The sequence below is a fragment of the Diplodia seriata genome (genome assembly GCF_021436955.1).
Source record: "Diplodia seriata strain FDS-637 chromosome Unknown scaffold_1, whole genome shotgun sequence".
NCBI lineage: Eukaryota > Fungi > Ascomycota > Dothideomycetes > Botryosphaeriales > Botryosphaeriaceae > Diplodia > Diplodia seriata.
This window is the reverse complement of record NW_027117308.1, coordinates 2,206,416-2,228,270: the sequence shown is the minus strand read 5'-3', so window position 1 is coordinate 2,228,270 and position 21,855 is coordinate 2,206,416. Positions and strand designations below refer to the sequence as shown.

General features: G+C 56.4%; 8 protein-coding genes across 8 annotated transcripts; 3 read left to right on the top strand and 5 right to left on the bottom strand.

Annotated features, from left to right (window-relative positions):
- Positions 1–54: 54 nt before the first annotated feature.
- On the bottom strand, positions 55–1,315 carry SLS55_000663 (uncharacterized protein; the record flags this gene model as incomplete). The annotated part of the gene is made up of 3 exons (XM_066772173.1): positions 55–730; positions 783–1,031; positions 1,083–1,315. The coding sequence occupies 3 exons, from the start codon at positions 1,313–1,315 to the stop codon at positions 55–57; spliced, it is 1,158 nt and encodes a 385-aa protein (XP_066637452.1).
- Positions 1,316–3,267: 1,952 nt separating this feature from the next.
- SLS55_000662 (uncharacterized protein) lies at positions 3,268–4,592 on the bottom strand (the record flags this gene model as incomplete). Its single annotated transcript, XM_066772172.1, has 2 exons — positions 3,268–4,156; positions 4,213–4,592. 2 exons carry the CDS (start codon positions 4,590–4,592, stop codon positions 3,268–3,270), a joined length of 1,269 nt encoding a protein of 422 aa, XP_066637451.1.
- A 750-nt stretch (positions 4,593–5,342) lies between these two features.
- On the top strand, positions 5,343–7,145 carry SLS55_000661 (uncharacterized protein; the record flags this gene model as incomplete). The annotated part of the gene is made up of 1 exon (XM_066772171.1): positions 5,343–7,145. One exon carries the CDS (start codon positions 5,343–5,345, stop codon positions 7,143–7,145), a length of 1,803 nt encoding a protein of 600 aa, XP_066637450.1.
- A 509-nt stretch (positions 7,146–7,654) lies between these two features.
- Positions 7,655–9,132, bottom strand: SLS55_000660 (uncharacterized protein; the record flags this gene model as incomplete). The annotated part of the gene is made up of 3 exons (XM_066772170.1): positions 7,655–8,475; positions 8,614–8,757; positions 8,820–9,132. The coding sequence occupies 3 exons, from the start codon at positions 9,130–9,132 to the stop codon at positions 7,655–7,657; spliced, it is 1,278 nt and encodes a 425-aa protein (XP_066637449.1).
- A 360-nt stretch (positions 9,133–9,492) lies between these two features.
- On the top strand, positions 9,493–11,109 carry SLS55_000659 (uncharacterized protein; the record flags this gene model as incomplete). Its single annotated transcript, XM_066772169.1, has 2 exons — positions 9,493–9,832; positions 9,881–11,109. The coding sequence occupies 2 exons, from the start codon at positions 9,493–9,495 to the stop codon at positions 11,107–11,109; spliced, it is 1,569 nt and encodes a 522-aa protein (XP_066637448.1).
- A 485-nt stretch (positions 11,110–11,594) lies between these two features.
- Positions 11,595–14,736, bottom strand: SEC5 (Exocyst complex component S5; the record flags this gene model as incomplete). Its single annotated transcript, XM_066772168.1, has 3 exons — positions 11,595–12,224; positions 12,276–14,365; positions 14,418–14,736. The coding sequence occupies 3 exons, from the start codon at positions 14,734–14,736 to the stop codon at positions 11,595–11,597; spliced, it is 3,039 nt and encodes a 1,012-aa protein (XP_066637447.1).
- A 385-nt stretch (positions 14,737–15,121) lies between these two features.
- Positions 15,122–16,499, top strand: IDH2 (NAD-dependent isocitrate dehydrogenase; the record flags this gene model as incomplete). The annotated part of the gene is made up of 4 exons (XM_066772167.1): positions 15,122–15,355; positions 15,414–15,536; positions 15,602–16,321; positions 16,428–16,499. The coding sequence occupies 4 exons, from the start codon at positions 15,122–15,124 to the stop codon at positions 16,497–16,499; spliced, it is 1,149 nt and encodes a 382-aa protein (XP_066637446.1).
- Positions 16,500–17,089: 590 nt separating this feature from the next.
- SLS55_000656 (uncharacterized protein) lies at positions 17,090–18,616 on the bottom strand (the record flags this gene model as incomplete). The annotated part of the gene is made up of 1 exon (XM_066772166.1): positions 17,090–18,616. One exon carries the CDS (start codon positions 18,614–18,616, stop codon positions 17,090–17,092), a length of 1,527 nt encoding a protein of 508 aa, XP_066637445.1.
- Positions 18,617–21,855: the final 3,239 nt, after the last annotated feature.

Genomic DNA, 21,855 nt, shown 5'->3' with positions numbered 1-21,855 from the left:
CCTTTATCATTCAACTACGTAGCCACACCGAACCCTTCATAGCTCCACTGACTGCTACGCAACTGCCACCGTCCGGAAATGCCTCAGAATCTCGCAATACGTGTCAAAGCGATCGTCGTCCGATGGCGGCGCCCGATGCTCTTTCTGGAGATGCTCGATGAGCAGATACTGGTCATACGTCTTATCCCGGCCCTTCGCCGCACAGTACCCGCATCTGTAGTCAGTGCCCAGCGCGAACCTTTCCCAGTTCGCAGTTTGTGCTCGCCGTTGTCGCTTCTCCACCAGGTACTTCGCACATTTTTTGACTTGCTTCAACCAGCTTGCCGCTTTCGGATCGGTTGATTCATTCTTCTCCAGCAAAGAGAGAATGTCAGCCCCGAAGTCAAAGTCAATGCCTTGCATGAAGTTCGGCATGTCGTTCCTGGAGAACCTTTCGAGCGAGTGCGTCTCCGCTACTTGACCGGTATCCTCTCTCTTGGGGGACATGCGACTGATGCTCATCAGAAAATCCGACTTTGGCGATTTGGCTTTTCGGAGGTTGGTTTCCCTGTGCTTGGGGACGGCCTTTCCTCCTCTCAAAGACAGCTCCCTGTGCAGACTCCGGAGCACCCAGGTTTTCTTTGGCTGGATGATCATCTCGCACGCCGCATCGATGATTTCTTCTTCGCGTCTATCATCTGAGTTGCAGGTGCTGAGGTCTATTTTGCTGCCAGCATCGCTCCTCAAGAACCTTGGTGAATGGGTCAGTGGATATTCAACATTTCCCAAATTGGTGCACTTACGTTTTGCACATGTATGGGCTAGAAGCGAGTTTGGTGGAAATGGGTGCGTCCTTGACCATGGTGCCCGGGAGCCGTGTCATTGGTCGTTTGACAGCCGTGTCGAGGCGCGATCTGAAGTCTTCCTCGCTGTACGGAGCTCTTCGCTTTACGGGGAAGTTCTGTTTTTGCTGGATCGGAATCAAGTCCTCATACGCCACAATCGCTTCATCCACAGTCATTCTTAGACGCCCCAGGAGAATTGCGATAAGTCTGTTGCTTGGTCAGTCTCTGGCCACCTTTGTTCACAGCTATACAACTTACCCTCCTGTCGAAGCACCGCCTGCGAAATCGAAATAATGGCAAGGTAAGTAGCACGCATCTTCACTTGCGTTCGTTTCGTTGGGTGCTGCACCAGGCAAGCTCTCTGACTTCTCTTCCCTTCGTGATCTTCCACAAAGTATCAGAGGTGAGTCAAAGCTCGAATTTGCGTTGTTCCGCACCTCGAGTTTCTTGATCTCAGACATGAGAGCCTTGAGGACGGACAACTGGGTCATTGGATCTGACTGTCGTCCACCTGGCGAATTACGTTAGCGTTGGTCATCTCTCGACAATTCGTCTACGCTTACCTAGCAAGAGCACTGTGTGGTGCTCCCACGCATCCTTTTCATCTTGGAGTAAATCTTTGGCGTTGTCTTCCTCTTGGGTCTTGTGGTCATCTCCCGTGACTGTGGCCGACTTCTTGTCCCTTTGTTCCTTAGCTATGCGTACTGTTCGCTCGCTCTTGTTTGAAGTGATCCGAGAAAGGACACTCCGCAGGCTTTTTCTCGACTTGTTCGATCCCGAGCTAGCGTTGGATCCGGCGCTTCCATAGGATTGCACGGTAGAGTTCGTGTTCGTCCTTCCCATAATAGTGTGTACAGAGAGGGTGGGCAATGGTTCTTTCCCAGAATCAAACGTGAGATTGAATTGTTGGTAACCAGATCAACTGTACTTGAAGACAATATCTGACGAAAGCCAAAAGAAAGTAGGACGGATAGCGGGCGCCCATGGCGGAGAAATAGAATCGACAGAGTATATCACCCTATCAAGGCTGTGTCAGCCCGCGGGCCGCAAGCAGCTACCGACAACACACGCCTCATGTGCACCCCTGTTGGTGTGCTCAGGTGCACCCTATCCGGAATGCCTGGATTGCCTCGAGGCAATAGCTCAGACTCAGCCGTGGAACGCCGGATTGACTCGAGGGTCAGACGGGGCAAACGGCATCGGCCGAGTGACATTTACAATCGGGAGATCAGTCACACTTGTGAGACATAAGGGTCCAGCCTTGCATAGCCACTCCACAGTCATTGGCCACATGACTGAATTCAGCCTTGTTGGTTGCACGGTAGCCGAAAATCTTAGCCGGATCCAGCCTTGCTTCGAGTACGCCTGCGGGAGGCGCAGCATGAAGTGCGGCTGCGCATTATTGCGTGTCATAATTACACATGCCCAATATTTGCCTTGTGCGGCTGGTGTCACATTAGCGTGGCTCAGCACGCGCCGGAGAACGAGGTCTTCCATCGCCACCGCCGGAAGCTCTAGGGGCTTTGGACTGTTCCGCCTTCCAAGGGGTATCGCCTGTAATCCTCTTCTGAACTCTCTGAAACAATAAAGAGCAGCTTCGCTTTTCCAGGAAAACAACGAAGAATCTTGTAATTCAGCAGCCTGAGCAAATTCAGAGATTTGTTGTGTAAGTGTTCAATCTGAACGGTTTCTCTTTTGCTCCAGTCGCAGACAAACAAAATTCCACGCGTGTCTGTAGGTAGCAAAGGAGGTCAGATTGAGTCACTTTTCGAGGGAGAGATTGAGAACTCACAGTCCAACGGGTGGTCCTTGTACTCTACACTTCTCGTTTTATTCTTTATATCCCATATGATCATCTTTTGGCCTGGTAGTTCGTTAAATAGCCTTGTGGAGCGGTAGAACTTTCCTTCTTTTCGTATCACACAACGGAGTTGCCTTTGTTGTTGTGGTGCATCATCGGAAATGTTGCCTTTCATCGAAGTGTTTGATGGCTGTGGGCTCAGGTTCGGTGACGAATTGGATAAAGTGGTGCGCTCGGAGACGCTGGAATGGTTGTATGTCACGTCAGACAACCTTCGTACCTCAGGCTGCCCCACTGTGCTCGACGGGGTGCTTGCGCTGGGTGTTTCGGGCGTGCTCTTCCGTTTTTCTACGACGGTCACGGCGGCAGCTGGCTCAGCCCTTTCCCGATCGCCCACCTTTGCTTCTGGAACCACCGGCGATGTAAGCGGCTCTTCGAAGAATGTATCCGCGTTGCGTGCTGCCGCAAGGGTTGGCGAGTCAAGTGGCATGGCGATGGGTTCTGATACAATGATTGCTGAGGTCGAATGTTTTGTGCTATGCGGGGCGTGCGTTTGCTGATGGATTGGTTGGACATAGTTTTCAAGCACTGTCGGAAGCTGCACTGGCTCGTTGTCTGAGGGGAGCACTTCCTAGAAGGTAATCAAACAGTCAGAATGTTGTGCATACTTGTCGCAAAGCCATTACTTACCTCAACATTCGCACAACGCTCGCAAGTGAGCCTGGAATCCCCCAGAATGGCATATGCACTTTCCACGACACCTTTGAAGCACTCGTGCGCTTCCTTTGCCTCCCCTCGTGCACTGGGTTCCTTCGAAATCATTACGTTCACCCTGTCCAGTCCTTCCGTCAAGAGTTTTCGGGCAGCGGGATGCACCTTTTTCTCCTTGGTCCTCAAATCCTCCGTCCACGCCCGTATTACTTCGGAAGAGGACGCATAGCATTTTGAGCGTTCACTGTGTGGGCTGGTGCGGTACTTCAGTTGGTCTGTGAGGGCCATAGTCGTCTTGCCGCATATGACAGTGATCATCTCAAGGAAGACGCAGGCTAGAGAGAACAGGTCGGTCGAGAAACTCCGCTCAGTCTCGTCAATGGCTTCAGGAGGGGCGTAGGTCAGAGTGTATTCGGTCTGTCCACCGGAGATGCCAGCTTCTTCCTTGCTCTCGTAGATCCTGGAGAGTCCGAAGTCGGCCAAGATGATTGACTGCTTGCAGTCAATAAGGATGTTGGCCGGCTTGATGTCCTTGTGCTTCACGTTGTTGAGATGAAGCCACGCGACGGCGCTGGAGAGGCAGAGGAAATATCGCAGCAGGGCCCAGGTATGATGATGCTCGGAGAAGTCATTGTCCCTGTCCCTCTTCTCCCAGTTGTCGTCCGAGACGTTCCTGAGCAACAGTTTGAGGCTGTACTTCGCGACAGGAAACATGGCAATACCCATCTCTTGGCCACTTTCGTAGGAGCCGATGAAAGAGATGATGTGATGGTGCCGCATGGCTGACAGTCGCTGCATGTTACGGATTTCTTCCATGAACCTCTGCTTGGCTTCGTTGTTTTTTTTCTCGGTGCCACGCAACCGGATTATCTTGACCGCCAGTCATCGGGGAAGTTGTTTCTGTCGATGTGTTTCGCAGCCATGATATCACACCTGGTGTTGTATCGTTCAATCCAATCGCCTTCTCGAATCGGTTTGTTGGTCGTCGACGAGCTCCTGATGACGAGATGGTTCAAAAGCAAGTCACCGAACCACTCTTGGTGCCATTGTGGCGACTGCCTATTGGTGATATACTCCAGAAGCGACATTCGCGATGTTTTCTCGTGCCCGCTTCCAGTTTTTCTTGGTTGTCGCTCCTCGCTGGTGCCCTCCGATTCATTGACAAACTGGTATGTTCCGTTGACATTGCGCGGTTTCAGATCAGGAAAGGTAGGCAGAGATTGGCTTTGATCGCTGCTGAACTCCGAATAAGTCATTTTGGAAATCGTTTCTCGTCTGTTCATGCCTTGTGAGGCAACTTTGGCCGTGCACAAATGGGTTCAGGGGCGACGCTCGAAACTGGCACATAAAAGGAAGGTCTGCCTGACGAGGTGTGAGCGGGAGCTCCCGCGGGGGCCAGTGTCAGGCTGAGAAATATACTAAGCATTAGAGCCGCGAGGGCGAGAGTTGGGGCTTACAGGGGCTGTGTAGGCAGTGATCGGCGAGGCTGAACCCCACACCGTCGCTGCATGCTGCATCGGGAGGCTCAGCAGGTACCAGAGGAAAAGGGCGGAGTCGAGGGTTTTAGAGGTAGGTGGTCAGACGAAAAGAGGTGTGGACGGGCTACTTTCACCCATGATCAGATGTGCGCAGACGCGCATGCGCCTACGTCTGTGGAAGGGTAGGCAACATACTTTAGCGCGAGGCTGGAACATGTATGTACAACCACAACATGCATACAGCCTTGTTACTCGAGCAGCTCGAGGCGGGGCTGTGTTTGCCCTCACATGTTTTTGAGCCACATACAAATCGTCTTCAACACCTTCATGTTCTTTCCTCATTGCTACCAAAGTCTGCAGAAACGATGACCGATCCACTATCCGTTGCTGGGCTTAGCCTTGGTGCCACATCCCTGATGATTCAGATGTGGGATGGGGTGAAGCAAGGTTTGCTACGTCTGTTGGCAGCGGATTCTTTCATCGGCTAAATGGATTGCAGGATACGCCTACTTTGAGTCGGCAGTCAACATGCCGTCTGAATGCAAGTCCATTCAGACGGGTCTGATGATGGAATATGAGCGGCTGCGAACATGGGGTGAAATGGCAAAACTCACGACAGACGGCGGGTACGAAGGCTTCGATCGAAGTGTTAAGACCCATTTCGGTGTCATCCTGGCCGTCCTAAGTGAGATCCAAACCGTGTTGCGCGAAATGCACGAAAGAGCGCTTCGCTTCCCGGAAGCTGCTCTGCCCAATCAGCACGCCTCAGAAAAATCAAGGAATGACCAAGCTGAGGGCTCTTGGCTGAAGAAGTACGACGATATTATCAACAGCCCGAATCAAGCTACTGAACAAGAGAAGCACTCAAGGCTTGTTCGACGAGCTCTGCGAATTTCCCACGGCATTCGTGACGTTTCCAAAGATCCGAGGCGTATTCGCTGGGCTGTGGGCACCGACAAACCGAAACTGGAAGCGGGGCTCAAGAAGCTCCGCACACTCACTGGCTACCTCTATGATACTGCCGAAGGCCAAAAGTTGGACATCATCCTCCAGGATATTCACGAAATCCGCCTGACGCTACTTCAGCTACTGCCGAGCGGCCCAGCGTTCGAGTCCGTTCAAGATGACACGGGATCTGCTACCTCCGAGTCATCCACTTCAGCATCGTTCTTCTCAGACAGCAGCACGTTGGGTGCAAGCGAGTCGCGGGAAAGTGCCATCACCTCGAACAGACAGCGACAGACTCTGTTCGAAAGTCTGGCTGCCTTCAGTGCCCGGTTCGCGCAGACTAACGAGGACTCTTGGGATGGAGAAGAAAGTCCTCTCCTTCTCAAGTCTGAACAGCCGTCCGACCTGATCAACATAAACGGCAACGGAGAAACAGACTTGTTTGCGAACCGTGCAATCACGGTCTTCAATGGTGAACGCGTCTGGGTTGAGTGGAGACCGTACGAGGCGGCGCACTTTCCAGATTTGAATGATTCCAGTTCCTCCCATTTTGATGCTAAGCCGGAAGTTTGGAAGTGTGTTCGACGGCTCGCACAGCTGCTCCACGACGACGCAAAGCCTGCCGGGTTTCAAGTTCCGCACTGCCGCGGTTTCGTCCAAGAAAAAGGAGAGTCGAGGTTCGGCTTCATCTACAGCTTGCCCCATTCGTCCGAATATGTAAGACTGAAGACGCTGTTCGACGAGCTGTCCCTCAAGAGCCGAACGACACCATCCCTGGACAGCAGATTTGCCATGGCCCGCAAGCTTGTTGGGACAGTGTTCTGCCTTCATGCAGTGAAGTGGCTGCATAAGAGACTGAACAGTCTCAACGTGCTTCTCTTTACAGAGAGAGGCGAATCTGACTTGACTGCTCCATACATCTCCGGGTTTGAATCATCGAGACCTGATGAGGGGGTGACGATGACGATGCCCTCAAAGGAACCGGACTGGACGTTGATGTACTGCCACCCAGACTACATCGAGGAGAAGCGACGTGTGTTCGGAAAGACTTTCGATCTCTACAGCCTTGGCATCATCCTTTTGGAGATTGCGTACTGGAAGCCTGTGTCTGAGATATTCGAAATCAATAGAAAGCTCGTTGTGAATCGCGCCACAGTAGACCGGATCCGACACAGCATGCTTGATGAAGGAAGCAAGCAGCTGGCTCACGTCCAGGCAGCGATGGGAAAGCGGTACTGTGATGCGCTCCGCACTTGTGTTGGAGGCCTTGACGGGTTCAGCATCAAGTCGGATGCTGATGAAGCCGATCCGGTCATTGGCGCCATGGTTCAACAGGCATACATGCGCCTGGTCGTCGACGTGCTCAATGACATCACATTGTGAAAGTCTGGGTGGAAGTGCATCTAGTAAGTATTTGAATCCAGGTGCAAGGTGTATATACTTACTGACGTTGAAACCAGAACTGGTAACCACGGATCATCAACAGCGCAAGCCAGCTGTCCACCCTGGATGATTCGACTACACGTTCGCCCCCATGTGCATAGCTTTCGGCATCACTTTAATAGTCTCTATCATCATGTGCTGCATCGAAGACGGACAGATCAATCCGGCGATGATACAACTGTCGCGGGTTTTCTTGGTCCGGTCCCTAGACTTGTCGTGATAGAAACTCTCCACCCCGTGCTCCTGGAGCACGAAGGAGAGTGTTGGGGCATGGTTTCAGTGGTAATTGGGGTCATTCTCATGTTAATTTACGCTGTCCTCACCTGATAGTGGACGTATAAGTTGTCAAAGCGCACAGATACCTACCCGGGTATGTCTAGACAGAGTCTTTTGTCCATCTAAATTTTTTTTCTCGAGCTTAGGCAGATTCAGTCCATGTTAAGCCAAGTTTAAGCCTTCCCCTTAACCTCCCTCTCAAACTCCCTCCACGCCTCCTTCACCAACCCCTCAGTCGTCAAGAAATCCACCGCCGTCGCCGCCAGGCCCTTCCCCACCCTCAAGCTCAGCCCAAACGCCTCCTCCGTCCCCGCCGCGCCCTCGAAATCCGGGCTGTGCGGCCCGTTCCCCTGCTCGCCCGGCCTGATCCAGAAGCCGGCGCTCAAACTCGGCAGGACATAACTCACATCGCCCTGGTCGGTGCTCGCCATCGTCCGCCCGCGCACCTCGTCCACCTCCGGCAGGGGTATGTCCCCGCCCAGGCGATTGAAGTGCGCGCGGTAGCTGCGCGCCAGCGTCCTGCTCGGCACGTGGTCGGCGTAGGCGCCGCCGTCGGTGATGACCATCTTGGCGCCGCTGCTCACGGCGCCCGCCTCGAAGCAGCGGCGCACGCGCGCGAACAGGGCGTCGCGGCGCGCCTTGGTGTCGGCGCGCACGACGAAGTCGCCGGCGGCGTAGGCGTGGATGATGTTCGGCCGCAGCCCGCCGTGCGTGATGTGGCCCTGGATCACGTCGCCCGGCGCTGTCTGCTGGCGCAGCACGGAAAGGGCGTTGTAGGCGGTGATGAGGCCGTCCAGCGCGTTGACGCCGAGCCACGGCGAGGCGGCGGCGTGGGCCTCGCGCCCGTGGTACTCGACGGTAAAGGCGCGGTAGGCCGCCGTGCGCATGAGGGCCGCGTCCGGGGATATGCCCGGGTGTGAGATCAGGTTGATGTCGCAGCGGTGCGGGTGAGTGTAGGCGCCGGCGTTGATGAGTTTGATCTTGCCGCCGCCGCCTAGGGAGATTAGTGGTTGTATGTGGATGGGAGGGGTGATTTTTTGAGATGAAGAAGTTGAGGGTAAAAGTAGATGGCATGATCATCAGAGTGCTTCACAGGAGTTGGGAAACATTGCGGATAGTGAAAATGGATTACCTTCTTCGGCCGGCGTGCCGAACAGTACGACCTTGCCAGGCAAGTCGTGCTTTCTCATGGTGTCGGCCGCAGCAAGGGCACCCGACAGCGAAGCGGAGGCGATTAAGTTGTGGCCGCACGCATGTCCAATCTCCTGCAGGGCATCTGTTACGCACGCGTCAGCTCGCGGCTCACAATACTTCGAGGACATGCTTAGGTAGGCTTACCCATCTCGGCATTAAACGAAACTACAGGCCCCTTCTTGCCGCTATCGAAGACGGCGACGAAAGCCGTGTCCATGCCATATGCCGACGGCGTGACCTGCCATCCCTTCTGCTTTTTCAAAAAGGATGTCAGCGCCTCGTGAGCAATGTACTCTTTGTACCCGAGCTCGGGATTGTCGTGGATTTTCTTGTTGATGGGCCACAGGGTGTCGGCGATGCTGTCGATGTAGTTGCCAATCTCGCCGAGGTAGTCAGGCGATGACGACGACGCGTCTGCAACCATGTCGGCCGACACAAGAACCCAGTCGTCTGACATTGCGGAGGTTTCCATCAAGAATTGAGTAGAAAAAGGGTGGCAGAGTGAACAGAGGTCGTGCAAGCAACGGAACGGCTCGCTTGCCACCAAAGCATTGCTCCCTTGCTTTGCTGCACCTGCCGTCCCCCATCCCCCACTTTCGACTGCAGCCCGCACCGCACGGGTGTATCCGCACTCCGGCCCGAGCTACCACATGCCGTATGCCATCCGTCGGGAAGATAACCTGTGCAGCAATCAGTGCTGCTCGGACGCCGCCGTCTTATCAATATTTGATTGACTACATATACACCGCCAGCATGGATCGACTCCCCACAGCTTGCCAGTACCATTTCCCTTGCAAGTCGACGAGCTGGACTACACATGGCTGACAAGGACGACCTAGCCGTCTCCAATGAACCCCCGGCCGAGAAGAGCGGCGTCGTTGATGAGAGCGTGGTCGAGGAGAAGTCGCGCCTGCGCATCGACGATGAGGCCGGCGACCTGGCCGCCAAAGCGCTGACGAGTGGCCCGCTTGATCCAGAGCTGTCCAAGAGGGTGCTGCGGAAGATCGACATGTACATTCTGCCGTTTCTGTGCATCACCTACGCCCTGCAGTTTATCGACAAGACGTCGCTGAGCTACTCGTCCGTCTACGGCATCATCGACGACAACAATCTCAAGGGCCAGGACTACTCGTGGGCGAGCAGCATCTTTTACTTTGGTGAGTCCGCAATTCGTCGTCAATTCCAAATACTGACCCATCCCCCAGGCTATCTCATCGCCGAATACCCCGGCGTAGCCATCCTCCAACGCTTCCCCATGGCCAAGTTCCTCGGCGCCAACATCATTCTCTGGGCCGCCATCTTGATGCTCACCGCCGCCTGCTCCTCCTTCGCCGGCCTCGCCACCGTGCGCTTCTTCCTCGGCGTGACCGAGGCCACCATCTCGCCCGGCTTCGTCGCCATCACCGGCATCTGGTGGACGCGGCAAGAGCAAGCCGCGCGCTCCGCCCTCTGGATCTCCTTCCTCGGCGTCGGCTCGCTGCTCGGCGGCCTCATCGCCTTCGGCATCGGCCACATCTCCCCTAGTAGCAGCCTCGCCTCGTGGCAGTACATCTTCCTCATCCTCGGCGCCGTCACCATCCTCTGGGGCGTCGCCTTCCTGCTCGTCGTGCCCGACTCGCCCGCCGCGGCGCCGCGCTGGCTGCTCTCCCCGGCCGAGCGCCTCGCCGCCGTCCAGCGCGTTGTCGCCAACAAGACGGGCACCAAGACGCGCACCTTCTCGCGCGCCCAGGTCGTCGAGGCCGCCACGGACCCGGCCGTCGTCCTGCTCGGCCTCATCTCCTTCGTCAACGCCCTCGCGTCCGGCGGGCTCGCCTTCGGCTCGCTCATCATCCGGGGCTTCGGCTTCACACCGCTGCAGACCACCCTCATGAACATGCCGCTCGCCGCCGTGCAGACGGCCGCCCAGCTGGCCGCCGGCCTCTCGTCGTCGCGCCTGCGCGGCTCGCGCCTGTACGCCGGCTCCCTCGCCATGCTCCCGCCCATCGTCGGCACGTGCCTCATCAACGGCCTGCCCGAGGCGAACCGGTGGGGCCGCCTGGTCGGCCTGTGGCTGCTCGGCTCGTACCCCGTCGGCTTCCTGGTGCTGCTGGGCTTGCTGGCGACCAATGTGGCCGGGAGCACGAAGCGGAGCGTCGCGAGCGGGTGGGTGTTCGTGTGCTACTGCGTCGGGCAGATCGCGGGCCCGCAGTTCTTCAAAGCGGCCGAGGCGCCCGGGTACAAGAGTGGGATTGTGGCCATGTTGTGCGGCTTTTGCTTGAATTTGGCGATGAACCTGGTGCTGCGGTGGTTGTATGTGAGGGAGAATCGGAGGAGGGATCGGCTGTTGGAGGGGAAGAGCGAGGACGAGATTAAGGCGATGGAAGAGGAGAGCAGAGTTCAGGGGTTCGAGAATGTGACCGATAGGGAGAACGTCATGTTTCGGTATGTCCTCTAGGTGGGGACGAACTGTAGCTTCAAAGCTGGTTGCAAAAGACTTGGGCCGACCTACACCTCACACATGGATAGTTGTATGGTTCGATATATTTGCGAAATTTCGTAATCCACATCTACGTCTGGATTGTTTGCTTCGACTGCTCAGGACATAGCGTGCTTTGCTGGGCACAGAGAGGTCGAAATTGAGATATAGTGAACTGAGCTCGTGACACCCACTAGATCTCAAGGGGATGCCGATTCATCGAGTGCAGAAAAAGGGGTATTGACTACTTGCAAGAATTTACAGCAGCTCACACGTACATGATCGCTCCAGCAACACCACTCGCTCATACGCTCTGCATCATTCTACCTCCGAAACACTTCACGAAGAAGGCCGTTCGGTCTTCGTGTGACCTCTGGCTCGCTTAAAGCAAGCACTGATACAGCTTTGGTTAGCATCAACGGGCATACACCATCCAACCACGGTCTACGAGGGGAAGGGGAAACTCACAATTCACTCTTCGTCGACTCTCTGAGCTTCTTCAGAATCACTCTGAGCTCACCCAACTCTGTCTGTAGTTTCACCCTCGCATCGTTGTCTGTGCGCTCGTCCAGAACTATGTAGATGGCGCTCTGAATCTCGCTTGTCTTGTCCGTGGTGTAATTACCGAGCGTCTGGGCCAAAAACTCGACGTCCAGCGTGGCCTGCACGAGCGCAGCGAGCGTGTAGTGCTCACGAGCCTTGAACGTCTCGATCAGGTACTTACTGGCCTGTTCGAGGAGGTATTTGAGGATCTGGCTGGTGAGTGGTGCCGCTGTCGTCGAGACCTGCGTGTGCACCACTACCAATTCGAGCAAGACATCGTATACGTAGGCCCGTGCATCCTCAGGATGGTTGGTATTAGGCTCCCAGTCTGGTGCGGCGATGCCAGCTTTGATTATGGCACCAAGCTTGTTGCTGATGGGCGAAGTGTACGATTGGAAGAGGCGGGCGTAGATCTGCGAGAGTGCGTCGTCGATCTTTGCGCCTTCTTCAAGCTTGACCGAGAAGTGCTGTTCGTACTGTGAGATCAGTTGAGGGATGAGATCGGTCCGGAGGGCCTGAAGATTCGACAATGTAAGTAGAATGCGAATGCTCTGTGATGCGTCAGCTGCTGTGCTCGGACTTGTTCATACGAACACTCTTACCTTGTTAGTCGCGTCAACGGCATTTGAGCTAAAGTCGCGAGTTGTCAAAGTACGCAATGGTAGCGTGAGGCCATCGACATCATCCTCCCATCCAGTATTGTCCAAGTTCTTCGGCCGCTCCACGTTCTCGACCATGCCCTGTAGAACTTTGTAAATGCTGGTTACGAATTGACTCCGGACCATGGCCAGGAGCTTGCTTGACGGAGGAACTACAACGTCCCCAGCACTCGATCTGGTCATGGCCTCGGATAAGTACAGCATCTTCTGCACAGTAGCCAGCAAAATGTTGTCCAAGCCCACAAACCGGAAAGGCATATGGGTCAAGTACTTGTTGTCAGACCAACGTGTCCAGTCTTCAAGCAACTTAGCATAATCGGCATCCTCGCCCCAAGCACCGCAGACGGCTTGCACACAGCGCTCGCGGACAGTGCCTACAAAAATTTTGAGCTCTTCGCTTCCACGATCGCCGCGCGTGATCCGCATGGCTCCAATCTCACTTGCGGCAGAACCAACCAAGATCAAAATCTTGCTAAGATACTGCACGCCACTCAGAGAGTTGGAGTAAGGCGCCCAGAATGCGAATTTTTCCCATCCAGCACCAGTCTTGGGAGAGGGCGGAGGGTTGTGGGCATCAATCTTGAATCGGGCATCTAATCCAGGTGTCAACGGGCCACCAGGCATGGGAGTCCTCGGTGTCGCAGGCGTGTCGGGAATAGGAGAGTAAAGCAGGGAGATGTCCTCGAGGGGTGGATCGGTGAAGAAAGCCTGCACGCCCTCTCTGATCAGGTTCACGAGCTCCTTCGCACCGCTTTGTAGGTCCATGACACCTGACGAGGACAGGCGGTGGTGTGCTTTACTCTTCCCCTCAGGGCCAATCGGCAGTGTCCGTTGAGCCTTGCCGTCAATGAACGACTGCGCAGTCTCCCAATATTCGATGACCTCCGCCAGCACGCCACCTTGGGGCGAAAGAAGCGCGTTAAGCGATTGAAGCTCGTAGTCCCAGAAGTCAATGACCTTCGTCGAATCTATCTTTCCTTGGTGATTGGGCTTGTCCAGCGTTTCGGCGGCTCGCAAGTGCGTGGCGATCTGTCGTGGAGTCGGTCTTTCTCCGTTTCCGAGACGGCGGCGCAATATTTCAATTTCAACCTTGGAACGTTCAAGAGTCGCCGTAATCTTGGACTTCAAGAAGTCATAGCGACTGAGTAGCCAGACCCAGATCGGGTTGTCCTCAACGCCCAGTTCGAGTAGCACCTTGATGAGCGTCATGTGCTGCTCTGGCTTCTCATCCTCCGACGGCGACTGCTTCGTGAAATGCGTTCCAGCCAGCCTCTTCCAGACGTCGCGCTTGAAAACCGTAAGTTGCTCTTCAACATCGGTCCACATCCGAGCCGTCACAATGACCTGGTGGATCTGCGGATCAGTGAGGGGAAGGCGGTTATCCGTGGCGTTCTCTACAATCCTCTTCGCGTCATTTGCGTATCTACGCGCCTTCCCATACTCCTCGGGGAGCATGTCATAGTCCCTTCTCTTAATGCAGTCTTGGATCGACGCGCCGATCTCGAAAAGGTTTCGGTGCTTCTCGACCGAAGATAAGATGGACTTGAGCATTTCTCCACGTTCACGACCTCCCAAGGCCGGACCCCATATTTCCTCCGCCTTGACAGCGACTTCCAAGAGAGGTGTCTTGATACCCTGAACGCCATATTCACTCTCTTTTGTCAGAGCAGTCTTCCTCTTGTCCCCGACAGGTACCTGTCCTGGAGCGATAAGTGCCTGGCTCGCTCTACGATAGTGACCGCTTTGACGGCCACTGAATTGTCGGGACCCCGTTCGAGAGTGGCCCTGTGGCTGCGCAGGATCTCGACCCTGATCGCGCATTTCCATGTATACATTGTCGATTGTGGTTTTTGCGCGAACGAAACGCTCAAAGTTGGATTCCACGAGAACCTTGAGAGAAGCGGACTTCTTCTCAATGGAGCGCGACAGGAAGTCTAGGCCCTGAAGGAGTGATTCCGTGGAGGCATCGCTGTGGACTTGCGACAGGAACAGGCCAGGATTGAAGGTGGTGGAAGACAGCAGAAAGCGATTGCCTGCACCGCGGTCAGAGGGCTTGTAGGGGAGAATATCGATGTCAGTACACACGGAGCTTCAAGTCATCTTCCACAGGCAGTCCCCTCTGCCGCAACACGTTGACGACGCTCGAGGCATTGCCCAGGGGATCGGCCTCGTCTTTCTGCACAAGCGTGTCCACGCCTTCCTTTGTCTTTTCGGTGTTGGGAACGCTGCTGCGGGAGCCGGTTCGCTCGAGGACCGAGTAACGGGAGCGCCTGCGCTGGATGGCTGTGGACTGGCGGCTTGGCTGGGGTTCGTCGTCGGAATCCTCCGCTTCGTCTTTCTCGGCGGGCCACTCGGAGGGGTAGAGAGTCTTGAGGTTGTAGTGCTCAAGCAGCTGGCGCTCCATTCTGGCGGCTATTGCGCAACCGCGGGGTCGTGGTGTGGAGAGAGCTCGGCTTGGTGGAGGCTCTTTGTCGGGCGGCAGCGCAGCCTAGCTGCCAGTTGCGGCTACGTTAGCTCCGACCGATGCAGGGCACCACTACTGAGGGAGCCACAGTGTAACGCGGGCGGTGCACGTGCCGGGCGGTGAAGACGAGGCCTGCGACCGGGCGTGGGTGCCGCGCGCGAAGCCGACCCGAAGCATTTCCCTGCTGCACCCGGTTTGCGCCTTGGCGGATGAACTAATTGCGCGCTGAAAGCAGAGCAGCAAAGCCTCCTCCGTCAACACCAGCGTTCCGCCGCACCCACACGCACTCCCGCCCATCGCCTCTCCGCTCACCCACGCGTCCACAATGCTGGCCACCCGTTTCGCCGCTCCCGCCAGGCAATGCCTGCGCCAGGTCCGTCCCGCGCCGCGCTGGGCGCCCGCCGTTGCGAGGGCCTACTCTGTCGCCAGCGAAGATCGCGTGGCCAAGTTCACTGGTCAGAAGGGCAATGACGGCAAGTACACCGTTACCCTTATTGAGGGTGATGGTATCGGCCCTGAGATTTCTCAGTCCGTCAAGGACATCTACTCGGCCGCCAACGTACGCACTCCCGCCCCAAGCTTGCCGCAGAGCATGCGCATTGACGGCAAAACCACAGGTCCCCATCAAGTGGGAGAGCGTCGACGTCACCCCCCGTCTCGTTGATGGCAAGACGACCATTCCCCAGGATGCCATTGACAGCGTCAACCGCAACAAGGTTGCCCTCAAGGGTCCTCTCGCCGTACGCAGTCCCGCAACACCTACCCGACAGCCTTCCCAAGTCCCGCCTAACCACCATGCATTCAGACTCCTGTCGGCAAGGGCCACGTCTCGCTCAACCTGACTCTCCGCCGTACCTTCAACCTTTTCGCCAACGTCCGTCCTTGCAAGTCCATTGCCGGCTACAAGACTCCCTACGACGACGTCGACACCGTCCTGATCCGTGAGAACACCGAGGGCGAGTACTCCGGCATTGAGCACGTCGTCGTGGATGGCGTCGTCCAGAGCATCAAGCTCATCACCCGTGAGGCCTCTGAGCGTGTCCTGCGCTACGCCTTCCAGTACGCCCAGGAGGTTGGCCGCAACAAGGTCCGCGCTGTCCACAAGGCCACCATCATGAAGATGTCCGACGGTCTTTTCCTCAACACCGCCCGCGAGCTCTCCAAGGAGTTCCCCGACATCGAGTTCGACGCCGAGCTCCTCGACAACACCTGCCTGAAGATGGTCACCGACCCTCTTCCCTACAACGACAAGGTCCTGGTCATGCCCAACCTGTACGGTGACATTCTGTCCGACATGTGCGCCGGTCTGATTGGCGGTCTTGGTCTTACTCCCTCTGGCAACATCGGTGACGAGTGCTCCATCTTCGAGGCCGTGCACGGCTCCGCCCCCGATATCGCTGGCAAGAGCCTGGCCAACCCCACCGCTCTGCTCCTGTCCTCCATTATGATGCTTCAGCACATGGGTCTCCACGAGCAGGCCGCTCAGATCCAGAGCGCCATCTTCAAGGTTCTCGCTGAGGGCAAGGTATGTCACGTCCCGCACTCCACCCCATTTTCACCCCACGCAGATCCCCGCCCCCATTTGGTCACGAGCCCACCAAGTGGCGTCGGCTAACCACTCATCTTTGTAGACTATCACTGGCGACCTTGGCGGCTCTGCCAAGACCCACGAGTACGCCGACGCCGTTATCAAGGCTTTGTAAAGCAGTACCGAAGTTTTGGAAATTTAATAAAACTCTGGGGAGGAGCTTCACTTTTTGCGTTTTCAATCAGTTGAGCATAGAATGAAGTTGCATGGACGGCCGGGTTTAAGCGCGTGTGGGGTCTCACTTGTCATCATGTAACTTATGTCGCGGCTGTATCATAACCCTGCGGAAGTAGAAGGAAGAACATTGGAAGGCATATAGAAGGGCAGCCGTAGGGCATCTTTTATCACTGTGTCGTATCTTTGTCAGCCAGACCCCTGCGATCGGTCCCTTATTTACCGCTGCGGCTAAATCCAAGGAAGTCGTGGGAAGAAGCGGTTCGGCTCGGAGATGCAGAGGAGAAAGAAAAAAAACACAAATTGCCGTACGGGGTATATCAGAACAATCAGAACAATCAGATAAGCCCGATCTCAGGCCCAAGCAAACACCGAGGTTCTCCGCCCAAACACCCCCCTTAGCCGACGCCCGATCCACATGTCAAAATAGTCCGTACCCGACAACAAAACAAATCGCTGTTGTAGCGGTACGTAACAAAACCTCCCATCCCTAGCAGTGAGACGCAATCATAAAATCGCGGCTTCTTCCGATCATCGCACAATCGCAGGATCATGCAACTCATACGGCGGCGGCGGTTCCTGCGGCACGCTCAACCTCCCAGCAGAAGCAGCAGTAGTGCTGCCACCACGAGTGGCAGAGGTAGCAGCCCTCTGCCGCGGCGCTGACGAACTGCCGACCGTATCCTCTTCTTCTTCTCCATCCACGTCTTCTCCTTGTTCCTCTCCCTCTTCCCCACCGACCCGGCCCCGCTGTTGTTGCCGCCTCCGCTTTTTCCCCGGAGATGCCTCGGCCTTTTTCCTCCCACCTCCCCCGCCGCCGCCGTCAACAACGACGTTCGCGTCCCCTTCGCCCAGCGCGCGCTTCTTGCCCTTCTTGGACGATGCCGATGACTTCGTCGCCGCCTTCTCTGCTGCCGCCGCCGGCTTCTCCTTCCCTTTCCCCTTCCTCAGCACCAGCACCGCTTTCTCCACACCTGCACCCAAGCCCTCGGCGACCGGCGCCGCGTGCGCCGCGCGCAGCAGGCCTCTGTAGAAAGCGTCCATGACGCGCTGGAGCGCGGCGACCGAGACGGAGGCCGAGTCGGGGGCGGCGGATGCGGCGGTATGCGGGGAAAAGAGCTTGATTCGGGCGCCGTCGCCGGCGGAGAGGGCGAGGAGCGGGGGCAGAGCGATCTTGGAGATGTGGACGCCTGGGTGGGCGAGGGAGAGGGCGAGGTGGGTTTGTAGGTAGTGGGAGAGCGCGGCAGTGAAGGGGCCGGTGATGTTGGTGTCGTCGGCGGTGGTGTTTGGGAGGAGCGCGATGCCGCGGGTTAGGAAGTCCGGGAGGTCGTTGCGGGAGAGGGTAATGTCGAGGCCGCGCAAGGTGGCGATTGGGCAGGCGGTGGGGAAGGAGATTTGGAGTTGTAGCCGGGAGAGGATGGAGGGGAGTGGGGAGGCGGACGAGAGGCTGCCGGTGGTTGCGACGTCGAGGTGTGAGAGGATCGTCTCGAGGGTTGCGGAGAGGAAGCGGGAGCGCAGCTTCATGGGGGCGATGCGCGCATCGAAGGTGGAGGCAATGTAGGATGTGAAGGTGTCACGGAGAGCAACGGGCATGCGAACGAGGAGGAGCGGCAGGGCCGTAAAGCCTTCTGGTGTTTGGACGTCGTCCGCCTCCGGATCGCGCAGTAACAGCGCGGTGTAGCTGGCCTTCTGGTAGCGCAGCTCGACATGCACACCTCGTGCTTCTGAGGGATCGAGCGATAGCGCATCCGTGAGGTCTCCAGGTTGTTCGTCCTCTTGTGCATCTATGTCTTGCCGGTGTAATGTCTCCCATGATTCCTCGTCCCCAATCAGGTCCCATGAACAGCTCTCTAATATGCCGGAAGTGCCGTCAAAGCTGCCGGCGCCGACGTCAACACCGCGCAGAATATCGCCGCGCAAGGTATCACGCAGGCGGCGCGCATGCATGCGAAGTGTAGTCTCGTCAAGTAGTGTGTTTGCGCCATGATAGAGAGGTGACAGACGATATGTGGTGTAGGTCGAGTCGTATAGCGGGTATTTAGGAATGGGGTCGGCCATGGCCGGTGGTGGTGGTGGCGCGTGGGTCGTAGCGCGTCTGTGGAATATGCGAGCGTCGTCGGGATGGTTAAGCGCGTCAGGTGGGAGTGTCAAGTTGCCTTGGGTAATTGACAGTTATTGGAGGGGATGTTTTCGTCGGAGGAGAGCATCAGATGTCTCAAGAGCGCGGAGGTAGCTGCGCGGTTGCTTGGGACCCGTCTGTTTACTTTGCGGCGGAGCTTCGGCAAAACTTCCGCTCAAGCTACCCGACGATCCCTATCCCACTCCAGCAATCACTACGCTCCACACTTCTTCGTGAAGCTATACGCCTACGGCAAACCAACTGGATTTCCCCCTGGAATGGTGTCAACGTATCATTCGCTGCAACCGTCTGCAATTACTTGCCCAAAGGTAAGTTTCTTCGACAAATAGCCAGGTATTGCAGTGGTTGCAAAGCCCCGCAATGGCGCGCCTTGGCAGGCAATGACTGCATGCTCTCATGTCTCCTTCCCTATTACTCCACATGACTCATATCCATACACTATCCCCACACACTTACCGCAACACCGTGCCTGCCGAATCTGGTAAGCGTTGATCGTAGCATCCCTGTATATATGCTAATCATGCCACACTCTAAAGTAGATCTCGTCACTTTGCCATTTCTCACACCAAAAGGCTCCACTTCATCTTTTGTCCCTCATTGGTTTTCTTTCTGCCTGCTCTTCTTCACTCGCGATTGCGAGGCTTTTGCAAGATGAGCCTTACGACAACAGCACAACTGGAGGCTTACCTTGCATCGGCGGGAATCGAGTTCACTTCTGTCGAGCAATTGGCCGGCGGCACGGGCAACTTCGTCTGGCGCCTCACACTACCGTCCGGCGATGTACGGGTCGTGAAGCACGCCGAGCCCTACGTCAAAGCCAACCCATCCATACCCTTCAACGTCGACCGCATGCAATTCGAAGCCAACGCCCTATCCCTCCTCCCCCAAACCTTAAGCTCGTCCGTACTCCCTCAACCCTTCCCCTCCTGTACCACTCCTTCCCAATCCCACTAACACTCCCACAAAGCACCCAACTCTCCCCCACCGCCCCAACCGTCCGCCTCCCCACCCTCCACCACTCCGACCCGGACGCCCACATCCTAATCATGTCCGACGCCGGTCCCCATAACCTCAAAACATGGTACCCCCTCGCGCCCGCATCGGCCGTGCCGGCCGTCGGCACCGCCCTCGGCGCTTGGCTCGCGCAGCTGCACCACCGCACATCGCGGACGGCCGGGACCCGAAGGACGTTCGACAACGCCACCGCCAAAGGCATCTACCGCTACGCCTACGCGAACCTCGCCACCGCGTTCGAGCGGCACGGGCTGGACGCTGCGTACGCCCGGGCCGTGGACGAGACGTTCGGGGCGCGGCTGGCGACGGACGACGTGTGCGTGTGCCACGGCGACTTCTGGTCCGGGAACGTGCTGGTGGCGGATGGTCCAGGGACGACGGCGACGACGACGTTGAGCGTCGTCGACTGGGAGATGACGCGCCGGGGGATCGGGGCGACGGATGTCGCGCAGTTCGCGGCTGAGGCGTATCTACTTGATCGGTTTTGCGGCGGGAAGGGGTTGGTGGAGGCGTTTTTGGAGGAATACGTGCGCGCGGCGAGAGAGAATGGCGAGGGTGGTGGGGAGGCGGGGAAAGAGGAGTTTGTGAAGAGGCTGATTGTTCATTTCGGGGTACATTTGGCCTTTTGGCCTTCTTTCGTGGCTTGGTGCGGGGAAGAAGAGACGCGCGAGTTGGCGAAATTTGGAAAGGAGTGTATTGAGGCCGGGTGGGGTGCCAACTGGGAGGCTGTAAGGGAGGGGCCACTGGCACCGGTGTTGAGTTTACTAGTGTAGACGGGTTTGATACGGAGTGACTGGGAAAATCGTACCAGGAAGTTGTTTGGAGCACAGTAGAAGGAGTGGATCTGACTTGTTGAACTATATGTGAATGCCGCGGATTACGAGACCCGACCATGTTTGCCGAAATATCATGCAGCTGTAAGCACACCCTACAGTTGCTGTTTCTCCAATACCAATACGTAGAGTTCCTCTCTCGGCCACTTTAAGGGTGAATTTCCACTGCTCATCCACCGTCAACAGGTCTTTTTTTGTCTTGATGGACATTCCAAACGAGTAGAACGGACGGGCCAGACCGGGCTTGATCGCTCCGGTATTGACGGGGATTTCATTGCTGGACCGTTCGAACTAGCTCGGCGCATCCCATTAATCCTTGATACGTAGCTTGTCCAAGCGTTGGCGGTATACAGCTCTCATACAAACGAAGTGAGTCTTCCGTCGCCCATGCGCTCAGTAGCCCAGTGTCGGTGATGCTACGCAGTAGCAACATGAACACACCCTCGTAAACGGGGTGGAACGGAGTGCCTAGCTTAGCTTCTTTTAGTGTCATGCGAGCCCGAAGATTCATTGTCACTGTCTTCTTCGACGTGGCTGCGAGGACATGTAGTCTTTTAGCTTCCTTGTTGCTGGTTCCGACTCTTGGTACTCATATAGACATAGAATCGATTTCCAAAACTAACAGTTGTGCCGATATAAACCACTTCACGCATGCTGAGCCAGTGGTTTGCCTCCATCTCTATGTCTTGAATGGCGTCAACATAGATTCCACCTGCCGCGAGGTCGCACTTGGGGAGGCCTGACAAGTCTTTGACCGTGAACCGTCGAGCGCCTAGCGTCATCTGTGCTTCTGGTGACGTCCATGTGATGCTTCTAGAAGCAGCACTGCATTAATGGTCGTCATCTTCGAGAGGGTAATGCGAGCAACGGCTTTCCGATTCCCATTAGCGCCGGGAGAAAGAAAACGTGTCCTACCTTTGACCTCCTCGTTGCTCCCGGAGCCCCCACCGGTGCCCTCTCCCGTTATCGCGGCATGCAGCTAGTACTGCCGTACCTTCGTGACGGGACCGGGCACAGATACACATTTACCCAGTCCCGACAGGCCGGTACTTGGTGCGTATCAGAGGCCCCGCAGCCATCGTCGGGAGAAAGCAGGGCGTGGCGAATATCACCCGTGGACCCGCTACCCCTGCACGTTTCCCCGCAATCTCTGTGGCGGCACCGTTAGTCCTTAGCTTGGGAGGCGTTTTGGCGCCGAGGCTGTGGTTTGGCGCTGCCGCTTGGCGGGCCGGAGGGAATCATTTACCACCGTGCCGTGTGTGGGCACAGTCGGACTAAGGACCGTGGCGGTTCCGAAAAGTATTCACAGT